General features: G+C 38.9%; 1 protein-coding gene across 1 annotated transcript in view; it reads right to left on the reverse strand.

Annotated features, from left to right (window-relative positions):
* LOC143386594 (beta-galactosidase-1-like protein 3) overlaps positions 1-25,031 on the reverse strand; it is a 36,808-nt gene that overhangs the window by 5,921 nt on the left and 5,856 nt on the right. Inside the window, exons 4-17 of the mRNA XM_077108151.1 lie at positions 23,894-23,962; positions 23,154-23,249; positions 17,986-18,094; positions 13,811-13,903; positions 12,110-12,191; positions 11,174-11,238; positions 6,567-6,651; positions 4,694-4,831; positions 4,020-4,100; positions 3,284-3,390; positions 1,658-1,798; positions 1,265-1,336; positions 696-774; positions 158-245 (exon numbers count right to left, since the gene is read on the reverse strand). Coding sequence (XP_076964266.1) covers positions 158-245; positions 696-774; positions 1,265-1,336; positions 1,658-1,798; positions 3,284-3,390; positions 4,020-4,100; positions 4,694-4,831; positions 6,567-6,651; positions 11,174-11,238; positions 12,110-12,191; positions 13,811-13,903; positions 17,986-18,094; positions 23,154-23,249; positions 23,894-23,962 — 1,305 coding nt within the window. The remainder of the gene's footprint in view (positions 1-157; positions 246-695; positions 775-1,264; positions 1,337-1,657; positions 1,799-3,283; positions 3,391-4,019; positions 4,101-4,693; positions 4,832-6,566; positions 6,652-11,173; positions 11,239-12,109; positions 12,192-13,810; positions 13,904-17,985; positions 18,095-23,153; positions 23,250-23,893; positions 23,963-25,031) is intronic.

Consider the following 25,031-nt stretch of genomic DNA (forward strand, 5'->3'; position numbering starts at 1 on the left):
GTGCCAGCACCATGCCCTCAGAATGACAAAACTGTGAAGTAAATAAACATTTTTTGTTCTCAAAATTCCCAGCCTTAGATTTTTTTTTAATACCAACAGAAAAATAACCAAGGCAGCTGATCACTCATTGTGTCTTTGGAGGCAGAGAGGAGCATACCTTTGGAAGAAGCTCATCTTCATCTCCAAAGAATAGATGGTAAAACCCTCCAGAGAAACATTATTGATTTTAACAGGGCCAATTAATCCTGCAGAGGGGAGGCAGTAAAGAGAATAGAAACAAGGACTAGATATTCTTCAGGATCTGGGACAAAGACATGAAGACATATGTAAGCCTTGTGACGGGGGTACAGTCAGGAGGACGTTTATGTGACAGCTGTGAATGAGGTTTCTGCTTGTATACTTAAACTATCAAGAAAGTTCCCACTTAGTATTGGAACATTTCTTAAAATTCCCAAAAGGAGACTGGGCCCTGCTTTTGGACAAACCAGCACCCAATAACTGTTCTACTTTCCTGCCCTGGAGAAGTGGAAAAGACAGGAAAGGGCAAGAAAAAGAGTTGTCATCTTTGGTCCTAGATCCTCAGTATCCCATGCTGAGGGGTCCACTGTTGTTTTCCCAACCCCAACACAGCCCCAACTATTCATTCTAAGTAACTAAAGTGAAACCACTGCCTGCTTCTCAGGCCCTGATATCACCTTTCCTCTCATCTTGAATTTTCCATGAAAAATTTACTCGTCCTTGATTCTCCACCAGGATCCTGAGAAGTTGACATTCCTGTTTGGGGCAGAATGGTTAATGGAGACTATATAGCCAGTTAGGACTCATATTCTAGAACTCATTATTTCCTCCAAGTCCCAGAAGGAAACAAAAGCAAAAGGGATAAAGGATGCCCCACAGCCCAGCAGTGCTCCCTCTCCAGTAAAGAGATGGGTGTGCTTCTATTACATATTACATCTGCCCTTTTCTTCTGCTGATCTTATTAAAAAGATAGAGGCTTACTTATGCCTTTGAACAGAGACCTAAATAGAGGCTGGGAATGACTCTTGCCTAGAGGAGAAAGTACACTCTCACTAGAACTTCTGGGCTGTAGGTTCGAAATACCAGGGCTTGGGATACACCTTATACCCTTGCACAATCCTGCAGCAGCTCTATATGAGAAGATACACCAAAGCATAGTGGAGGAGAAGGAGGGATCTCAGGAACCGGACATATTTACCTGTTAGCAGTGGTTCAAGGGCAACACCTGGATTCTAGAACTACATACCGTGAAATTAGGAATGAACAGGTCCTGAACGTTCTCATTCAGAACTCCTAAAATTGTGTAATTCAAAAACACCTACAAAAAAAAAAAAAAAACAGCATAAGACTGGGCCACCTGAAGAAAAGGAGAAGACAGGCTGTGGTTGAGGCAGAAGGAGGTCAATATGAGGGCAGGGACTAACAAATGTTTAGAAGCTCAATGGGAATTCCCAAAATAATTTGTGTTAAAGTAAAATGGAAGTCTGTTTTATTTGACTTTATAAACTCAATGCCTCCCCCATAGTAGGTGCTTTAAACACTACCATATAGTAAAGCAAATCAGCAACTAATTTGCTTCTTCAATTACAGAGTCAGATAAACACCAGGCTCACCACTTGGGATACTTATTGATAGCTACCTGTCCAATATCATGAACTTCAGCATGCAGGCGGCCTCCAGAACAGATTGAAGTCTCATAAAGGACAAATCCAAAGGACTGACCACTGCCATTGTTTATTGGAAGATTCTCCATGTTGATTGGAATACGTGACTTCACTGGCTATGAGGAAGACAAGACAGGAACAGAAGCCAAAGGGATGAGAAGTCAGGCTCTTGCTGTCTGAGACCCTCATCACTGTTGAACCACTTATTGGTCCTCAAGAGTTCGCTGAATAGAAAATAATAGAACAAATGCTATGTGACCATGCTCTTATAAGTTGGGTCTCTACCGACTAGGAAATTCAGATGCTGGTGAAGAGAGCATACTTTCTGTAATCATAAGAATCTATCAACTGAGTAAACAAATTACATTCTAAATAATTGAAGTCAAGAGATGATGTATTCACTAAGTAATATTTACTTAGCATGTGCTTGTCTCTACTTTTTATCTAAAATAGTGAAATGAGAGGTAAAAAAAAACACATGACTTAGTTTTTGAAAATTTTTCAAATTTTCTTCAAAATAGGGTACATACTATAATTGCAAAGGGGAACAGAGATCCATACTAGTTCAGTGACTAGACTAGTTGACGGTGAATCAAGATAGCAGTTCAGTTACATGGGTTCCCAGCTCTGATCTAGTCCTTTACGGATGCCATCACAATATTCACCAGTCAAATACAATATCATCTAAAATCCTGCTATTCACCTCCACCAACATTTATTCTTCAAGTTTAAACCTCTTCACAGTTCTCCCAAAAGGAACTGGTAGGTCTTATTCCATGGCTCTATGTTTAGACATAATGCCAAGGATTAATTTTTATACTTCACAATAAAAGTTCCTTGAAGAAATCTCTTTTTTAAGGAGTAATAGAAGTGTTATTTATTGTTTTATGAATTAAAATTCTTATTACACATATTGAGCATAATTTGTCATGTCTCTGTTTTTATATAAAGTATGCTCACACCAATTCATGTCTTCATACATGTACTTTGGATAATGATGTTCATCACATTTTACCATCATTGCTACCCCCTGTCCCCTCTTTCTCCTCTCATCCCTCTGCCCTATCTAGAGTTTGTCTATTCCTCCTATGCTCCCCATCTCTACCCAACTATGAGGCAGTCACCGTATATCAAAGAAAACATTTGGCATTTGTTTTTTTAGGATTAGCTAACTTCACTTAGCTGGTGGGACTGCAAATTGGTGCAACCAATATGGAAAGTGGTATGGAGATTCCTTGGAAAACTGGGAATGGAACCACCATTTGATCCAGCTATCCCTCTCCTCAGTTTATACCCAAAGAACTTAAAAACAGCATACTACAGGGACACAGCCACATCAATGTTTATAGCAGCACAATTCACAACAGCTAAACTGTGGTAGCAAACTAGATGCCCTTCAATAGGTGAATGGATAAAAACAAAATGTGGCATATATACACAATGGAATTTTACTCAGCAATAAAAGAGAATAAAATCATGGTATTTGCAGGTAAATAGATGGAGTTAAAGAAGATAATGCTAAGTGAAGTTAGCCTGGTCTCAGTCCTTTCCCCCCCTCTCTGTAATGGTCAATTCTAGGCTGGTGCCAAAGCAGGACTCACCTCATTTAAGTACTGAAGGACCTCCCACAGTGGTAAGAAGTGAGATGGTCTCACAGAAGGGTACACGGTCTTCAAAGTATGTTGAGGTGAGAGGGGCAGGGGCTTTGCTACAAAGAAAATGACTCACAGGGCAAGAAATGCCTACCACTGCCTTCTCTTAGCCTCCCCACTCTTATTCCAGATTCCTTGTATCCCTCAGTAAGCAAGAGAAATGAGATCTATGCTAGGATATGCATGTGATTCTCCAAAAGTGATGCTAAATAGGCAAGAACTAAGTTGAAGCCATTTTGTAAACACACAGAACCATAGAAGAGAAAGGGCTATTAGGGGATAGGAACTCTGTCTTACACCTTCTACAATGTTAGGCCTAGTTTCTAGGCCTTAGTAGATGGCTAACTGACTTTATTTAGTGAAATAAAATTAAACAGAATGAGGGTGTTTTTCTTTTTATTTATGGGGTTCCTAAGTCATATACAGTACTAAGAATTTTACAAATAGGAACTTAGTCTTCACCATCATCATAGGAAACTCATATCATTATCTTAATTTTTCAGCTAAAAGACTTAGAAATGCTTATACAAAACCACCCAGCTTTTAAGTGGGAAAGCCAGAATTGGAACCTAAGATTGCCTTTACCCTCAGGAACTTCATTAAACTGATGTTTATAGAAGAGACTGTTCCCTGTCCTCACTCTCCCATAGGGTGGCCATCCTTCCACCAAATGGGTGTTGAGTACCTGAAATAGATGCAAAGAGTTTGCGAAGCTTGAAATATTTTTCTGTGTAATCTCCAGCCTCTGTCAGCACAGCATCATAGTCTGCAAGACACCCAAGGCAGGGTCACAGGCCATGTAGCCCTCCACATCAGGCCCTGTTTTAGCACTAGAGCATGGGATAGGTCAGGGCCTCTGAGAGTGAGAGAGAAGGAAAATATATTAACTGCCTCCAGAATGTTCCATCACAGGCTATTACATGAGCATGAAATGTAAGAACACTCCTCACACTCTTCCTGGAGACCTGTATCTCCCATAACACTGAGCCCACCCTGGGCATTTTTCTTTCTGATGGAGACTCTGTTCACTCCTCAATCTGGATTTTTCCAGCTGTATCCAGCTGTGCTTGATAGCAATCATAGTTTGTTTCCTATCTCTCCTAGAGGTTCTGGTCACAGAGTCAGTGGACAACACAAATGAGGCAGAGCTCAAAGTGCCAGGAAGCCCTGTCTCCTGAAATGACAGCCTGCTGGAGAGTTAAAAACATCACAGAAGAAAAGAAAGCAGATAAGAAAATAAATGCTCAGCAGAGATGATAGGTCAAAACCCTGTGATGTTAAAATATGATTCTAGAGTCTCCTCCCTAAAGCTCCAGCAATACTCTAACTGGGAAGGTGACCACACCCACCAACACCTGCCATAGCTAGTCACAACGCCTCTGTGCATCCCAACATATACAGCTCCATTAATGAAACCAAAGTTGGTTCCACCATGGAACATATATGCGTTGAAGGAGATCTCACGGTTGATAAGTTCAGACACAGTTTGTTCAACTTCTGTAAAGGGGGAAGTGGAAAACATACAGAAAATTAGTAATTAAGGAAAAAAAGTAGTCTTGAGTAAAAACTATTATTTCCAAACACAATCAGTTAATTACTTTTTCATCAAACCTCCACTAAAATTCCAACCAGGAAGTGATAGAATCAGTCAGAACTACTTTAAGAAACTAAATCCTGCCAGGACCAAGAGCAGTTTTGAAAATTTTTACCCCACAGCACTGATATAATTTGACTCTAATTTACAAAAGTATCAAAAACCCTTAAGGTACATAAGTACCTACTTTTATTCTTTTCATTTTTTAATTTTACAAAAAATTAGTGTGCCTTCATTCCCACCTTCTAGGATAGTGTCTCTGGAGGCACTGAATAGAAACACAGTAATATTGCACATTCGTTTGTAGAGTACCTGCTGAATGTAGACCTATATATTGATTTGCTTTCTAATGATCTGTTGATCCCACTAAATTATAGGCTTATTGCAGGGTAGAAATCATGTAATTTTTATTCAACAATGTATCTTCAGAGGCTGGATAAGTGTTTATACATGGTAGAAGTTCAATGATTTTATATGACTAAATGAGCAGGTTAACCCTTTAAGTCCCATCTTCCTAGATGTGAGACACATAAAAACTTAAATTGAGCAAGAAATATAACACATATGGTAACTTTTGAAGAAAATAATGGGTTTTAGAGCTCTATTCTTTAGAGAAAAGTAGTAGGTGACTGATTATAGCACTTAAAAACATAAATATATTTTTATAATTTTCACATGGAAATATATATGTATATGTATATACATGTGTGTGTGTGTGTATATATATATATATATATATAAACTTGGATAGGTAGCATACAGACATGATCAGTAGAAACACGAAATTAAGGGGATAATTCTATAAACTGAGTCTACACAAAGACCCAAAGACTTTCTTTCAAAAAGCAATTTACCCAAAGTGTAATTTACCTAATGCCATTTTGGCTCTACTCTGGCTTAAGTCAATAGGATGTTATATCCTTTGACAAACAACCTGTTTTCCTTAGGGCTATTCTCTGGGCTGAGGAATTTAAGATCCTCCCTGCTGGTAAGAATGCAAATTACCTTGGCCAGGGGGGTATGTGACCTTTATATAAACCAAAGATTCCAAGACCCAGAAAAACAGAATAATTTAAAAGAAAAGCCCATGACCACAGAATCTGTAAGAACAAGTGCCAGTTAGAACTGGTCAGCATAGGCCAAGGAAACCAAAAGTTGCCTTTAGATCTTTAGCAGGTCATTATTCCTGCCACCTTCCCCACCCCGCCACAAGTGGGTTTTGCTTAGGTACCTATGGGTAAAACCATGTGCTCTGGGGACTTAAAAATCTGATACTATTCTACTGTCAAAAATTGAGAGGTGGTGACTGGGTGGGACAATTCAGAAACTTTCCAAAGACTCAATAAAACTGGGGAACAAAGTGGGCACAACATCACTCTCTCCTTTTAGTACAGACAACCCACCTCTCTTTCCCTCCCTCTAGAGAATAATTTCTTTCCTAATTAATTCTGCTATATTTTTATTACATTTCATATCTTGCCTGAAATTTTCCCCTACAAGAACACAAGAGCCAAGAAACACATTGCAACCTCCAGATTCCCAATACCACCTCTGGTAACAGTTATTAGCAGAGAATAATATCATTATCCATGACTCAAGGCCATCTGAACTTGGAGTTGAAAACTACAAAACATTTACCATCCACACTTTTAACATGATGTTTCCTTCCCCAATTGTCGAACCAGCCAGTCCAATATTCCATAACCAGAATGGGCTTATTTCTCTAGAAACAAACAAAGGCAAATACTAAGTCTGATAAAAAACAAAACAAGAGTGGCCAAAAAACCTGCATACAATAGATGAGAACTTGAAGATCTTGTGTTTACACTTTTTTCCCAAGTCAGAGCTCCCTTTGTGATCAAAACTTCATTACCCCTTACACATTATACCTTCATCCTCCACAGCTTTAGATCCTCCACTTTTCCTAAGTGCCCAGGGTCTCTTGGCTTCCTCTAGTTTCATGTGCCTCCCTGCTGTTCCTAGGTAGCATCAGTAAAGTCAACCTGGTCTTATGCAAGGCTGATATTCAGAGAATTTATTTTAGGTACACAAGGATCTGAATGCAATTACTGACTGTCTGAAACTGAGGCTTAGAGATCACACAGCTCTTACAGCCACCATTTAACTCCAGCTCTAACCCTAACCACCAGAACTAAATTATCCTGTCTGCATTTTCACTTTCTCTTTGCCCTTATTTCAATCCATACCACTCTTGTGTGGAAGTGTCCATTGTTATTATGCTCATCCTCATACTTTTCGTGTGTGTGTGTGTGTTTGGTACAGGGGATTTAACCCAGAGATGCCCTACCACTGAGCTATATCCCAAACCTTTTTATTCTTTACTTTGAGACAGAGTCTTGCTAAGTTGCTGAGCCTCAAGCTCACAAGCCTCCTGCCTCAACCTCTTAAGTAGCTGGGATTATAGGCCTGTGCCATAGTTATCTTTATTACTTAATTTCTAATAGTTTGTATTTTGTATGTTTATGTCAATAAAGAATTCAGTATACGAGAATTCATAAATGAGCTGAGCATAACGGATCACATCTATAATCCTCTGGAAGGCTGAGGCAGGAGGATTGCAAGTTGAGATCAGCCTTTGCAAGCAACACCTATCACAATTTTTTTAAAGGGCTAGGATTGTAGCTCTGCTTTAGAGCATTTACTTAGCATGCTCAATATCCTGGGTCTCAAACCTCAGTATTAAATAAATAAATAAATATAAAAAGGAATTCATAAATGTTTGCACATCTCTATGGATTATACTCTTTATTTATGTAAAATAATTACCACAATACAATAGTAATTATTGAACTTTTACTATGTGCTGCACACTGACTAAAGTAGTTTATTTCTTTTTTCCTGTGTAATAACCCCCAAAAGGAGATGTGTTCAGTCCCCACTTTACAAATGAAGAAATTGAGGTTAATTAACCCGTCAAAGCTCACTCAACTGGAATTTGAATTTGCCAATTCAGCTTCAGAAACATTCTCTTACCCATTACACTATGCTGCCTGTAGATTGCAAATGATTGGCTACCCAAAACTAGAAGAAAACACACTAAAATAGTACATTTCTCAAAACTTGTGGTTTTTGTGTCACAACACAATCAAGACTATATGTGATAAATCCACAGCCAATGTTATACTGAACAGCAAAATTTGCAAGTGTGTCATCTAAGATCCTAGAAAAGAAAAGAAAGAGACGTCTACATTCACTATTTGTATTAAACACTATACTGACTTAGAGCAATTTGGCAACATATAGAAATAAAGGATATTTAAGATGGGATGGAGGAAGTCAGATTATTCCTGTTTGCTGACAACATAATTTTACATCTATATAAACCACATGAAAAACTGGTAAAGCAGTTAAAAATTTACTAAAGTTGACCCAAAATTAATATACAAAAATTAGTACCACTTATACACAATAACAAAATGGCTGACAAAAGATCAAGAAAGCAAATCCAGTCATAATTGCTACAAAAGAAACAATAAAATACTTTGAAATAAATTTAATGGAGGGAGTGAATAAATTCTATAATGAAAATTATAGAACACTGATGAAAGACATTGAAGAGGTCACATAGAAATGAACAGATCCCATGTTCATGAATTAGAAGAATTAGTAGTTAAGATGTCCATGTTATACAAAACAACCTACAGGTTCCATCAAATTCCCAGAAGGATATTAGTGACATTCTTCACATGAAGAAATCTTAATATCCATATGGAACTACAAAAGACACTTTTACTAGTATAAAAGCAATATTGAGCCAAAGAACAAAATTGGGGGAAGTACAATACCTGACTCTGAAACATATCACAAAACTATGATAACCAGTTAACAAGCATAGAGACTAAAACACTGACACTTTTCCATATGGAACAGAAAAGAGGAGGCATAAATAAATCCACATATCTATAACTAACTGACCTTCAATAAATTGCCACAAACACATATTTAGAAAGGATAGTCTTTCAATAAATGATGCTGGGGAAACTGGATATTCAATATGCAGAAGAATGAAATTAGACTCCTCTGTCTTCACCATATGCAAAACTCAACTGGCAACACACCAAAAACTTAAGAACTGAAATTATAAAACTATTAATAAGAATACCCAGGGAAACACTTCAAGAAACCAGTGTAGGTAAAGACATTTTTAAAATAAAACCTCAAAAGCACAGGCAACAAAATGAAAATAGACAAATGAAATTTTATCAAATTTAGAAGCTTTTGCATAGCAATGGAAACAATCAATACCTGCCAAATGAGATAAAATATTTTCAGACTCATCCAACAAGGGTCTAATTTCCAGAATATATAATTTTACAACTCAAATGTGATACAAAAGTAAACAAATAAATAATCCTATTGAAAACTGGGCATAAATAAATATCTAAATAGACATTTCTGAAGATATACCAATTTTAAACAAGTATATGAAAAATATTGAATATCACTAAATATCAGAGAAATGCAAATCAAAACTATAATGAAATAGCATATTACCATAGTTAGAATGACTATTCAAAATGATCAAAAAAAAAAGAACAAGTGCTAGTGAGAATGAAGACAACGAGGAATTCATATACAATGTTAGCAGGAATGTAAATTAGTAAAATCATTATGTAAAACAGTATGGAAGTTCTGGCATAGGTGGAACTGGATCTATCATATCAAGTGAAAAGCCAGACACAGAAAGAAATACCACATCTTCTCACTAGTTTGTGGAAACTAGAAAGTGGTCTCATAGAAGAACAGAATGGAATAGAGGACACTAGAGACTGGGATGGCAGGGAGAAAGGAAGATGGAAATAAATGGGCACCAAAACACAGAGGAGAGGAATTAGTTCTGGTTTTTCTATGGCACAGTATAGTAACTATTGGTTATGACAACCTATAATATATTTCAAAATAACTAGAAGAGTACAAAACTTCTAAAACCTAAACATGATTAACATTCCAGAAGATAAAAGTTCTTATTATCCTGATTTGTTCATTACATATTATACACATGCATTGAATTTATCATAATAAATCTCATTAAAATGTGCAAATAATATGTCTCAATTTTAAAAATGCCTTATTGCTAAAAATTGTTGATCTCAAAGAATAGAATAGTGATTCTTAGAGGTTAGGAAAAGTAGGGCATAAGGTGCTAGGTGAAGGCTGAATAACAGGTACCAAAATCCAGTTAGATAAGAAGAATGAGTTCTAATGTTCCCTGGCATGGTAGGTGTATTGCAGTTTACAATACTCCTTTATGAAAACTACAAGACAGGAGTTTGAATTCCCCAAACACAAAGAAATGATAAGGAGATGAAACGCTAATTATTCTGATTTGATGATTAACCTTTGTTATGGAGAACTGTGTGAAAATTGATGAGAAAAGGAAATTTGATTGGTTCTTTAATTGCAAGAATGACTACTTGTGGAGAAGAGACTAGTACTGGAGAGAGGGCCCTCAAGCCAATGCTATGGGAGACCAATGAGCAGAAATGGTAGTGAGGACTTCCTACCTCAGGGCCAGAAGAGTGGACAGGGGATAGAAAGGAGGAGAGGGGAACATCATACCAGGTCTTGCAGACCACCATACGGGGTGCAGATGTGACCCCAGAGTGAAAGGAAATCAGGGAAGCCAGTTCTGCAGGGACCACAATCATGCTTGGTTATGACAAACCACCCTAGTGGTACTGAGAAAGGACTTGGAGGCATGGACTGTGCTTTGTCAATCTATGTAACTATCACAGGAGGTTACCCTCTGGGAGGAAAGGACCTGCTTACTCTGTGTTTATTAAATATTTGCATAAAATTCTCACTCTGTTCCATAATTTGTACTGGTTAGCTAAAAAAGCCTAAACCCACCAAAAAAATCATGCATTCTTCATAAGAAATACATATAGCCCATTTCCATGATCTTTACTCATAAGAAAGAGAGTATCAGCTCCCGCTGATCCTTACTTAGGTGTTTCCTGATATAAGGCCCTCATCCTTCTCAGAGTCATCTCCATGAACATGTTCTATGAACAGAAGTGATACAAGCATGGTTTCTTCCTCGTTCTGTACCCCGGAAGGCAAACATGCTCCCAACATGGCTTTGAATGCTACCAGTGCCCAGAGTAAAGACAGGCAGTCTTCTTATCAAACCCCCTTGATCACCTGTTCAGTGATCACCAGTTGCACAGGTTCAAGAGGTTATAGCAAGAGAAAGGGTTAAATTCATCTGTAGGCTGTCTTACCTGCATTCGACGAAACCTAGAAAAGAACTTCTCCTTAAATGAATCCATATTGACAGTGGTCAGTGCTGTAGAGAGAAGAGATAGACCACTGAGGCATTGTGACAAGAGCCCTGAGGGAAGGGATAGAGGTCCACCTTGCACATGGCAAGAGTCACACTGAGTAGAAAGGATTATGAGACATTGCTGTAGTTCACTTTGCAAATCACAAAGTGCTATCATGACCGTTGGCAACGATAAACATCATTACAGAGAAGAACAGTTAAACTTAGCCACATTTGTGTGAAGAAGACACAGACCAAGGTTAAAAACTTGATCTAAAAACTGAACGCAGCTTATCTGGTCTCAGGCTCAGCATACTTTCCAGGGCACCATAATAAAGTGGGAAGAGCCACTAAAAAGAAGATAGCAGTTCACAACAGCTGCAAATCTGCTTTAAAGATCATCTGACAGATGTTCCCTGAACCTACCTACTTGCTCATAAATTGGCCATTCCCCTCATTATTGTAACTTTGTGATTTTGCTTTGAATTGTCCTGGTAGTTCATTCTCTGGGATCTGCTAAGTTTCTAAACCAAACCTGAAGCTATAGACTCTCAGAACTGGAACTTTTGTTTATGCCAGGTTCCACACACATCCATCCTTTGGTTCCCCACCAATTTTACATCTTGGTGGGGATGTCCTGGATGCTGAGTCATATCAACCCAGATTCCTAGCCACAGAAGTCATGAAAAATGGCAAAGTGCCCTCATGATGAGGAATTTCATTACTGCTATTTAAAGAAGCCACATTTGTAATCAAATCTCTGGGATTAATCTCAATGGATATAGGAAAAAAGAGGCACCAAAGATACACTTGGTTCTTTCTGAGGCTAGTTGACAATTTACATTGGCTGTTAAACATCTCTGAGTTCTACTTTGAAATAACTCTAAATTTGTACCTCCTTCGACAGAACCTTGCTCAATTTCCTTCTCGTTATCAGAGGTCAAGAGCAGCTCAACAATCCCTCTTTTCAGCAAGGCCTGTTGAGAAAAAAATGAACAAAATGAACCCACTTCCCTCCCTCCTATGGTTAGGATATATAAGGAAATTAGGAAATAAAGGCAATTGTACTCAGATGGGAAGAGTATGACCTACAAAAAGTGCCATCTTTTGGATCTGGAGTGTCCCCCAAAAGGCTATGTGTAAAGTCTTGGTCCACAGCAAGAAGCAATTGAGAGATGGTGAGAAATTTAATAGGTGGGGCTTAATGAGAGATTTTTTACAACACTGGGGGTGCAGCCCCAAAAGAAACTGTGAGGTGAGTGTTTTTTTCTGGCATACACTCCACTATGATGTGCTGCCTGAAAACAGGTCCAATAGCAATGGGGTCAACAAATCATGAACTAAAACCTCCAAAACTATGAGCCAAAATAAACCCTTTTTGCTTGTAAGTTGATTATCTCAAGTATTCATTCATTTACAGTAACAGAAAGCTGGCAAATTTTAAAGTATTTTGACTTCATAAGGATTGTATGCTTTCTCTAATATGTGGAAGCTAAGGAGGAAAAGGAAAAGAAAGATGGGGATGGATCTCATAAAAATCAAAGGGAGATCAATAGAGGAAAGGCACCAAGCCATGGGGCATAGGGAAAAGGGGGTAAAGTACTGGGGAGTGATATTAGCCAAATTATAATGTTATATTGGATATTGTGTGCATGTACAAATATGTAACGACAAATTCCATCAGTACCACTATAATACATCAATGAAAATGTAAGAAAAAAAAGTGTTTAACTTCAGAGTCTGACTATCTGCTACTTAGGAAATGTAATTATCCACAGACCCTATTTTTGTCAGCTTTTTTTGTTGCTGTGGCCAAAAAAAATCTGACAAGAACAATTTAGAAAAGAAAAAATTATTTTGGCTTATAGTTTCAGAGGTTCAGTTCATGGTAAGCCAACTCCATAGCTTGGGTCTGAGATAAGGTAGATGAAGTCCTGCCCTCCTCTCCTCCCCTTCCCAGGCTAGCAAACAATTCCTATCATCTCCCGGCCATTCACACAATGTCTCTGTGTGGACAGAGATAACCAGGAGGAACTAGTCTGGATGGGTCAGCTTACATCATGTGGCCCTACATCCTGTTTGGCACCCTGAGGACAGAGTCCAATTTAGAGTGACCCTTATCAGCTTCTTGAATGTAGGAATCCAGGAATAGGAGGAGCCTGAGGCAACCGAAAAGACACCAGACAGGACTTCAGTTCATCACTGCCTGAGAAATCTACCCATGGAGGAGCAAAAAGAACAGAAGAAGGGTCAGAAAACTGCAAGTTGATAGCCATTATCACCAAGTTCTTGAAATCTGATTTACTATGAATGTAAGTTTACCAGCCTCCAGCTTTCAAGAGGGTCATAGAGATTGTAAACAGAAAGGAATTACCTTCAAAACATGGTGATTGGTTTCATCACAAAGTTATTTAAGTTCATCTTGATTGCCTTAAGAATACTGAATATTTACAGAGAATTTGAACCTGAACTTAACATGTGCTCTTAATGGACAGAGCCTAGCAGTGACCCATGCAGCAGGGAATAAGACTTGCATGCGGAGAAGTCACAGATTGAGCAAGGAGACAAGTAATATGGAGATAACCAAGTGTCTTACCTCCTTTACATAAGACATGTAGTCTTTGTCCTTATTAAATGAACCATATTCATTCTCTACTTGCACTGCAATGACAGGGCCTCCACGGTGGTACTAGGAGACAAGTTGAAAAGTGAGGATACTGGGGCAAAAGCCTAGAGTCTGGTTTGCTGCTGCTGACCACTCAGCTGATCAGCATGCTGGGAGCCAGGATTCTTTGCATGTGGCTCTCTCCTTCCCAGAGCTTAAGTTGGAATATTTCAGGAGTCCTACCTGCCCTAGTGCTTTGGAGATGAGCAAGCCATAGTTATCCTCTATTTCCCATATTAAAATGCTACTTGAATATTAACTGTCAAATCTACATCACCTATTTCTACATACACCACATCTATTTTCCTATCTGATGTGAGAAAGGCATCCCTCCTTCTTCCTGTGCTAACAGGCCTTCTTACAAAAGAAGACCACTCCCACTAGACTCAGAGTTCACCCCTAAAGACAGGGTTCCTTCCCCTCAGGATTGCCATTTCTCCTAATGCTTTATGTGTGCATCCCACTCCCATCTACCACCTGCTTTGGAATGTTGCTTTATGGCATAACTCCCTCTCCCTTGTGACCTCCCACTTTTACTTACAAACTAACTGACCTCAATCATCATAGAAACCTGTTTAGGACCTCCATATCAGATAGATAGAGAGGGTATAGGGATGGTCCCCTCCAACCAGTTCTCTCACTCTTTGCTCTTTAAGAGCCACACATCCTGAAAGGGTCCCTAGATGCCAACACTCACCTTCTCTGCTTCTCAATTTTAGCTCAGTCCTCAAACCACCCCAATAAAGCTTTTAGCCCATTATGTCACCTAAATATTGACCTAGTCATGTTACATCAAAGCACTTTTCAGGATTTTACTATTTACTGTCTTTCCAAACTCAGCTGCATTTTCTTCTTTTTGATCTTGCCCACACTGAAAACAAAGCAAGCTCTGGAGAGAAAACATATAATGTCTTCACTCCCAATGAAAAGGAACATCGTAGTCCCTATTGCCCACCCAGTAAATGTAAGATGTAGAATCCATGCTCCTTTTTGGACGTGAGGATGCTGCTCCTAATGGGCACAAGGGAGAATGAACATACTTGGTAGGTTCCTTGATGGACTGCTTTGGCCTTGTTCCCTCCTCACACTGCCCCAAACACTTATAGTTCTTCATACTTCTCATTCTATTCCTGCCATCCATACACTATGGGGTCTCAGGACCATTGTCTTGGCCTGGCTAATGGCTTTCATTTTGCAGGTCATTATTCAAATATAAATTGTTCAGGAAAACATGCTCTGAACCTCCCTTTTTCAGAAAGACCTTGCTAGTACGCCCTGCCTGTTAGGGGGGTTCCTGTGCTTCCTTCACATCGCCACTATAATCCTTATTGTGTTGCCTGTTTGTCTTGTTTTAGGACTATAATATCCAAAGGGCAGGGACAATGTCTTCCCACTGTGGACTAAAACCATAGCTCCTGCTCAGGACCTGGCAACCTCCCAAAAAACCACAGGGTGCCTTGCTGCTCAGTACTTAAGAGGCGTAAATATTCTGAACTAAGAAATATAGAACAATTATTCTCATTATCGAATAGTACCTTCTCCCCAGCTGAAACCATGAGATTTCTAAAAATTCCATTGTAAGAGAATCCACCTTAACATCATAAAATTAAAAAAAAAAACTTTAAAAAAGTCATAAGTAAATCAGTAAATGCACTCAAGAAGCTATTGATATAATAATTAAAACAATGAAACCAATCAATTAAATACAACGATTTTAAAATACAAATAATTAAGCAATGTAAAGCCTTATGCATTTTATTTTAGAATTCATTTAAGAATTCCTTGCTTCCCATCAATTTTCTAGTAGGATTTTCTCCTCTCATAATTTCAATGGGACATTTATCCCAAATTTGTTCTGCTTGATAAACACATACAAACACTAAGTGGCATTGTACTTATACTCCCATCCAAATAGTCAAAGTTTTTCTAATTTGAAGACTCAAAGATTGTCACTGATCTTCCCTAGATTGCAGGAATGAAACCATCAGAAACTTGTGAAAACCATCACAAACAGGCCTTCTTACAAAAGAAGACCCCTACCACTAGACTCAGAATTCACCCCTAAAGACAGGGTTCCTTCCCCTCAAGATTGCCATCTCTCCTAATGCTTTATTGCAGAAATCTCATTCCCAGTGTACCTGTCCTATTCCTTTCCTTTTTAAACTTTTGACTCTTCTTTCCATAAATATCTTATTAAGAATAACTCACAATCCATGATTCAGAATTAATTACATAGGGCTGGGTCTATAGCCCTGTCTTGTTTCCCCCAAACAGAAGAGTCTAATATAATTCAGTCTACTATCTAAGAATCCTGGTGGTTATACCATCTTGGGTTACATAAAAAGATGGTCTCTTAAACTAAGATTTATAGTTATTCACATCTTCTGAAAATGCAGATGTATTTTACTTATGAAACCACAAAAATCAAACAATTGTTGTACTGCAGACTGCATAGTATACAGCACTTTTTTGTCATAGACTAGTCTGTGAGCTATAAATTAACGTTCTGAGAATGAGCATTTCTTGCTGGTGCATCGGGACAAGGTACTACATGTTGAAGGAAAATGCCATTGTTTTTCTCACTTCTATAACTAAATCAAACTTGAATGTAGGCAATAGCAGCTATATTATACAAATACAAAACAATATCTAAAGCAATTTATTTATTATCATATAAACTGGGAAGATTATAATATCCATGAGTAGGACACTAACTAAGTGAATTATGGCATATTCTGCTATGGAGTACTATAGAGCTATTTAAAATAAGGACAGTAGGCTGGGGTTGGACCCTTGTCTAGCATATTTGAGGCCCTAGTTTCAATTCCCAACACTACAAAAGAGAAAAAAAAAGAATGACAGATTTCAAAAACATTGTTTTAGTCAGGCAAGGTGGTTAAGACTTGCAATTCCAGCTACTCAGGAGGCTGAGGCAACAAAATCACAAATTGAGGCTAGCCTGGATAACTTAGAAAGACCTTCTTTCAAAATAAAATGAAAATACTAGGGATGCAGTTCAGTAGTAGAGCACTGGCCTTGCTTGTGGTTTGATCCCCAGTATCGGGGTGGGAGGCAGGGCAGGTAATTTAAGTGATAAAGGAAAACTATCCACTGGAAACTATATTTTTATGTAAAGAAAAGGATATACATAGACACATCTCTGTATATGTGCATTTTTTTTTCTGCATGCATTGAAAATCTCTGGGAAGATACACAAGAGCATGGTAAAATTAGTTGTCTCCTAGGAAAAAAAACTAAATGGCTTTTGGACATGTTGGAGGAGGAGAATTTTATTTATCATAGTTATTTTGTACCCTTTGAGAATTTTTTACCAGCTGTTTGTACTGATGATTGTAAACAAAAGAGTAGAAATAGGAAATTCAGATCTGTAAAGCTTAGTGAATATTGAGCTCACAGATACAACTATGGTAACCCTTTTTGGGGTCCCTGTCTTCTGTCATGGAGGTCTTTACAGAAGCTCTGGACAAAGCCCCAAAGACTGATAAACCCAGTCTGATTCCCTCTTAAAATTGGGAGCCATCTAGCCACAAAGGCATAAAAAGCTAATTTCGGCTTTACTATAAATTACTGAAAATTCTGAACTTGCTTGGAATGCCTGCCGTGCCTTGAACTCACCCATGCTTGGCTTTCCCTAACCAGATAACAACTCTCTCTGAGGCTCTAATGACCTTCATAAATTCTGATGTCGGGGCCAGCAAAAATATAAACTAGCCTTTGTGTTAGGCTCATCAGAGTTTTGTTATCTGTAACTCCCCTTTGTGTAACTTTCTGGGCTATAAAGCTGTACTTCTAAAAAGTTGTGGGGCTGTCTTTGGCTCCGGCGGTTTTGTTGGGAGAGGAAGCCCGGCCTGTTGAAATAGTGAACTTGCTTTAATTTAATTTTAATTGGAGTCAGTGGTCTTTTCTTTACATCCTGGTCTAACAAGACAAAATTTCTATGCTTGACATGAGGGTACAAAAGTCAAAGTTATAAGAAAGTCACCTGTATTTCTCATAGAGGCTGGACATGACCTATTTGACTGGTGACTGAGCCAAAACACTCTTTCCCCAAAGTCAGTGTCAGAAGGAAAGGTCAGGGGCTCTACCTGGAGAGGAATCACTCTGGGAATCAGGTGATCAAAATACTTATCAACTGCTTCAACAAAGCCTTTGTCTGTTGTTCTCAGTTTCATGTTGGGGTCTTGCAGAAGCCAGCTGGGGACAAGAAGGGACAGGTTAGTATGAGACAGGAAGGTCAGAGGAATCTGTGAACTTTTCACACCATGCACCAGATTTGTAAGGATGAGAAGGAAACACACTACACACTTCCGAAGGCACTCTAGACCTTGGAAGTGCTTTGCGCTCCATTTCATCAGACGAAGGGACTGAGCCTACCCAGACTTCTACACCCACATCCTTTGTGTTTGATTGTTTTTAAGAATTCCTTGAATCTATTCTATTTCAGTACGCTGAGAACATTGAGCACAGCATCTGCTCCTGAGGCATAAGGTCACAGCTGAGATCTTCTAGTGGCACCCCCTCCTCCACAAAAAATCTTAACTAAGCTTCTTCAGAAATCTTCACCTTAATTAATTATAGGACTATCAACATAAAGAGTCTTTACAAAAGAGTTCAATGTAGGTAAACTTATTTTCCTGTTGCTCTATTACTTGGCCACTGGCCTAGAAGAAATCAGCACCCCAGGTGCTGACACCCCTTTACTAGTTTTTCACAAACATTTATCCAGTATAGATAGTTTGTAGAAATGTGTTTTCAAATGCAAACTGTGATAATAAGAAGACAGATCTTTTAACAAGGCCTCTGGCCTTGAGCTGGAGCTTCACAGAGAAGTCTACATTTCTAAGATAAGAGAAGTTACCAGTTGGGCTCTATGGTAACATCTGTCAGGGGGAGGAAAGAAAGGGGAGAAGAAGCTCTCCCCTTCTCAGGAGCTGTCCTTGAAGGGTTAACTTGCCCCAAAACAGTGAAAGAAAAATCTGCTTTTATGTGAACTTCTGCAGACTGTGAACTTCTAAGCCTCTCACCTCACACACTGGGTATAAAATTCTGAAAGTACCTGAACTCGGGGTTTGGGGGATTACTTGATTACAGTAGAAGCTATATCCTCTGAGCCTGGCTGCAGCCAAATAAAACTATTTCCTGCTATCTTCAGTGCCTTGCCTCATCTGTCCCCTACAACAACCTGATACTTGAAGAACACAGTAGAACCATGAAGCCAGGAAAACCCCACTACAGGTTACAGTAGACAAGGCCAGGCTACCATCTGACCTATAATGGGAGTAATTATTTCCCTGAAATTCCCACTTACTTTAATGATTTTCATATGTCAAACTATACTTACAAAAATTACATAATCATCTCAATAAATGCAAAAACAGTCTTCCACAAAATTTAGCTCTCATTCATAATAAAAACACTGAAGAAACTAGGGATAAAAGGAATTTACCTCAACATCATAAAAGCAATATATGGCAAACTCAAAGCTAACATCACAATGCATAGGGAAAAACTGAAAGCATTATCCCTAAAATCGGGCACAATAGAAGGATGTCCTCTCTCCTATTCAACATAGTAATAAAATTTTAGCCAGAGCAATTAAGCAAGAGAATAAAATAAAAGGAATAAAAATAGGAAAGGAAGAAGTCAAATTTTCACTGATAATAATATAATAATAATAATATAATAATAATATAAACCTATATTTCTAAGGTTCAAAACCTCCATGTTATGGTTTAGATATGAGATATCCCCCAAAAGCTCAAGTAGAAGACAGAGCAAGAAGGTTCAATGGCCTTTTTCACAGGACAAGAAAAAAAAAATTCTTAATATTCATATAGAAGAATAAAAGACCCAAATAGTTTGGGCTGGGGATGTGGCTCAAGCGGTAGCGCGCTCGCCTGGCATGCATGCGGCCCGGGTTCGATCCTCAGCACCACATACAAACAAAAGATGTTGTGTCCGCCGAGGAAAAATAAATATTAAAAATAAATATTAAAGGTCAGGCCCAGCAACCAGCGGAGGGGCACAGCTGCTCCATGCGCCTGCAAGGTAGGCGGAACCGTGACCACCGACAGAACAGACCCAGTGGCCCGACAGACACATCGCCCCAGTTGGGGGAGGAGCAGAGCCGCCGTGCAAGGTAGGCAGACCTGCGACTCACCAGCAAATCAGGCCCAGCAACCCGCAGAGTGGCAGAGCCACCCCCGCGCCTGCAAGGTAGGCGCACCTGCCACAAACCGGCAAAAGAAACAATAAGAGAGGTAAATAGGGAGCCTACATCCTGGGAACAAATCTTTACTCCTCACACTGCAGATACAGCCCTAATATCCAGAGTATACAAAGAACTCAAAAAATTAAACAATAAGAAAACAAATAACCCAATCAACAAATGGGCCAAGGACCTGAACAGACACTTCTCAGAGGAGAACATAAAATCAATCAACAAGTACATGAAAAAATGCTCACCATCTCTAGCAGTCAGAGAAATGCAAATCAAAACCACCCTAAGATACCACCTCACTCCAGTAAGATTGGCAGCCATTAGGAAGTCAAACAACAACAAGTGCTGGCGAGGATGTGGGGAAAAGGGTTCACTTGTACATTGCTGGTGGGACTGCAAATTGGTGCGGCCAATTTGGAAAGCAGTATGGAGATTCCTGGGAAAGCTGGGAATGGAACCACCATTTGACCCAGCTATTCCCCTACTCGGTGTATTCCCTAAAGACCTAAAAAAAAAAGCACACTATAGGGACACTGCTACATCCATGTTCATAGCAGCACAATTCACAATAGCAAGACTGTGGAACCAACCTAGATGCCCTTCAATAGACGAATGGATAAAAAAAATGTGGCATTTATACACAATGGAGTATTACTCTGCATTAAAAAATGACAAAATCATAGAATTTGGAGGGAAATGGATGGCATTAGAGCAGATTATGCTAAGTTAAGCCAGCCAATCCCTAAAAAACAAATGCCAAATGTCTTCTTTGATATAAGGAGAGTAACTAAGAACAGAGTAGGGACGAAGAGCATGAGAAGAAGATTAACATTAAACAGGGATGAGAGGTGGGAGGGAAAGGGAAAAAGAAGGGAAATTGCATGGAAATGGAAGGAGACCCTTAGGGGGTATACAAAATTACATACAAGAGGAAGTGAGGGGAAAGGGGAAAAATATAAGGGGGAGAAATGAATTACAGTAGAGGGGGTAGAGAGAGAAGAGGAGAGGGGAGGGGGAGGGGGAGGGGGGGAGGGGGGATAGTAGAGGATAGGAAAGGCAGCAGAATACAAAAGACACTAGTATGGCAATATGTAAATCAATGGATGTGCAACTGATGTGATTCTGCAATCTATATACCGGGTAAAAATGGGAGTTCATATCCCACTTGAATCAAAGTGTGAAATATGATATATCAACAACTATGTAATGTTTTGAACAACCAACAATAAAAATTAATTAAAAATAAATAAATAAATAAATAAATATTAAAAATAAATTCTCTCTCTCTCTCTCCTCTCTCTTTAAAAAAAGACCCAAATAGCAAAAGTAATTCTAAGTATTAAAAAAAAAGCAATATTGAAGGCATTATACCTGATTTTAAATTATTCTACAGAGCTATACTTACAAAAGCAGTATAATACTGGCCAAAAAAAAAAAAAAAGACACATGGAACCAATGGAATAGAAGACATACATACAAACCCACACAGATATAGTCATCTGATAATAGCCAAAGATGCCCAAAATATATCATGGAAAAAAGACAGCCTTTAAAACAAATGGCATAGGAAAAACTGGATATCCATATGTAGGAGAATGAAAATAGTTCCAGTGTTTCACCTTATACAAAAGTCAACCAAAATGGATCAAAGGGGTTACGAATTATACCAGAAATCTTGCAACTGCTGGAAGAAAACATAGGGTCAACATTCCATCATATAGGTGCAGGCACCAACTTCCTCAACAAGATCCTGACAGTTCAAGAAGTAAAACCAAGAATCAATAAGTGAGATGCCATAAATTCAAAAGATTCTGCACAGCAAAAAAAAAATTATTAAGAGCCTGAAGTTATAGCAGCCTTCAAAATGGGGGAAAAATCTTTGCCAGCTGCTCCTCAGACAGGTGATTAATATCCAGAATATGTAAAGAACTCAAAAACACTCAATGCCAAAAAAGCAAATAACCCAACCAATAATTTAGGCAAAAGAAGTAAACAGACATTTCTCAAAATAAGAAACACAAATGGTTAACAATTATATGAAAAAATGTTCAACATCTTTAGCAATAGGGCAAATACACATCAAAATTAAAACTGAGATTTCATCTTACTCCAGTTAGAATGGCAGTCATCAAGATTACAAACAATAATATACATTGGCAAGGCTATACACTGACAAGGAGGATCTCATGAAAATAGAAATGAGACAAATAGAATAAAGAGAGACTGGGGAAGGTAAGAGGAGAGGAAAAGGGAGGTATTAAAGATGATGAATATGTAACAATGAATACAGAGCAATATATTCTGTTATGTATAACTACAGTACACCCATAGAAAGAAAAGAAGGCTGCTTCTCCTGCATTGAAAGGAAGGTGTTCATCTGGGTTAAAGCAAAGCCTTTATCTCACCTGGGGAATAACTGATCAACCAAAGACAGATCCAAGATGGGACTGGGACCTGTCAGTTCAGAGGGATTACAGGATTCCTGGATTCTTACTCTGAGACTGAGCAATCTGGGCAGAGAGTCAGCATCACAGCAATAAAAGCCAAGAAAATAGAAAAGGCTGGTAAATAGGCTGAGTTCTTTATGGTTGGAGAAGGTGGCCTGACCTCAACAAAAGAGAGTAAGATCTGAGTTTGCCAGAAGAAGCTCAGCGGTTGTCAGAACTTTCTCTGTTCTAAAGCTTCTGGTCCCTTCCCTCCCATCCAATAAGAAGATCAGAGGTGGCCTCAGCTCCTCCTCTGTGGGATTAGAATCCCAAGAACTGCTGCTCCCTCTTACCTCTTATTGTCCATTACCAGGACCCATATCTGCTTCACCTGTGAAATGGGATGACAGTAGTGCCCACAACTCCCCCACACCACTGCAGGCTTCACAGGACAGGATATGAAGTACATGGCACAGTGAAAAATTTGAAAAAAAACACTTGCTCAGTCCATGAAGGTGAATTTCATTTTCATCTGACTGCAGTGTTATTTTTCATGAATTAAAACATATTATTAAATTTTAGCTCTTGGACTCAGAGTCCCACTCACCTGGGCAAGCCCCCAAGGTCAACCTCTGCACAGATGTAGGGTCCTGGACGCAGAATCACCCACAGTCCAACCTTTGCAGCCAACAGGACAAAGGCTCTAGGAAGGTAAACAAAGTCAGATCCTCTCATGGCAGTGCAGAGAGGAGGCTGCCTGGGTAGAAGCCCATACACATAACAAGTTGCCCACTCTTCCCCTTGTTCTTAACTAGGGACACTGGAGTGAAAAAGAGTTAGCCCAGTTCAGCCCAGCAAAGCAGGAAATTAGTCCACCAGGTGGGAGGCTAGAGGCCCTGGGAGCTGGGTTCGCATTAGCTGTGGGCATCAGGACCATCTACCCAGCCTCATGGGACCTAAGAAAAAAGGCCATCCTATATGGTACAGAGGGTCTGTCTCCAATAATGGACATGATAATCAAAAGGACAGCCAGCTCCCAACGAGGTTGCTAAACACCATTGCAGAGTTGGGCAGCACCAGGGGTCTTGGTCCCTCTTAGCTGCAGTGGAGAAGTGAGACTGGATCCCAATAACCACAAGTCTCTGGGTAATAGGTCATTTCTGGGGAGCAATTGGGCCCAGGGTGCTGAGCCTCTCACAGCATCCTGAGACCAGGGGTCCAGACCTCAGGACCTCTTTGGTCCTCAAAGCAAAGAGAAGATACCCCTAGAGTTCCAAATCAACCCCAAGTAGCCATGTCTCTGCTTCCTGCCCCAAGCCAGGTCACAGAAACAGTAGCAATACATACTCCATGTCCAGGTTCCCAGAGAAGTAGAATTGGCCTCTTTCTGGCTCATGCAGGTTCCATGGAATGTAGCTGGGAAAGGAATAGGAAAGTACAATAAGCATCTTATTTATTTTTTCCAGTGGTTACATCAGCCCCAAACCAAGTTAAACCCTGCAGTAGTTCAGTGAGTTTAAGTTTCTGATGGAAAATAACCTCTATCACAAGAACAATGACTATCTTCAACAATTCCTTTCTCTGTTGCTCAATTGTGGTCCAAGGTATCAATTATCCTTGGATTCTAGATTCCTTAGATTTATATATAATTTCACTCACCACCTCATTCTTTATAGTACCCATTAAAAATATAAAGAAAAAGAAAAAACAACAAAAATGTGCATATCTGCCTGATATAGTCTTGCTAAGAATTAAACAAAGTAAGAAGATATAAGGAGTTTCTATGAGGGCAAGGGAAATGCAATTCAGTAGGGTTCAGTCTTTAGACCTCAGCAAGAAGGGCCTCTGCCAAGGTCCTTCCTCAGAGGGCTGCCTGCAAAGTCAAAGGACATGTGTAAAATTTGTATTGACTCTGTTTTTATATGCACATAGCTCTATTGTGAGAATAGAATAAAAAATTGCAAAAAGCTACTTACAAGTGATTTAAGGAAAATTGCTGAAAACAGAAAGATGAAGAAAGATGTATAAGGCAAAATTACACTAATAAAACTGGTAGTATACAAATGGTTTTAAGGCAATAGTGGCAGTCAGATAAGGTGCGTGGCCTTAAATAAAAATAATTCCATCCACAAAATGTGCTATTCAACCTTCTATGCCCTTAATGAAGTAGCTTCTACTAAAGGAGAAGCTGACTGAATTAGAGAAGAAATGGATAAGTTGATTTCACAGTCATAGTGAAAGGATTAAAATACCTAAGAAATAAAGAAAATATGTAGAAAAATTATAAGGATATTGACTTCAACAACATGATTAAAATGTGGAATTTATAAATATATTTAAAAACTAATAGTCAACAGATTCCAAATTCCAGAAGTGTATGTCACATAGTTTATGATCTCAAGACAAAGGAAACTAAATTATAAAAATGACAGTTTAAAAAAATAATAAAAAGTAAGACAAACAAATAAAACAGAAAGCATGGCTG

The sequence above is a fragment of the Callospermophilus lateralis genome, chromosome 2 (assembly GCF_048772815.1).
Source record: "Callospermophilus lateralis isolate mCalLat2 chromosome 2, mCalLat2.hap1, whole genome shotgun sequence".
Taxonomy (NCBI): domain Eukaryota; kingdom Metazoa; phylum Chordata; class Mammalia; order Rodentia; family Sciuridae; genus Callospermophilus; species Callospermophilus lateralis.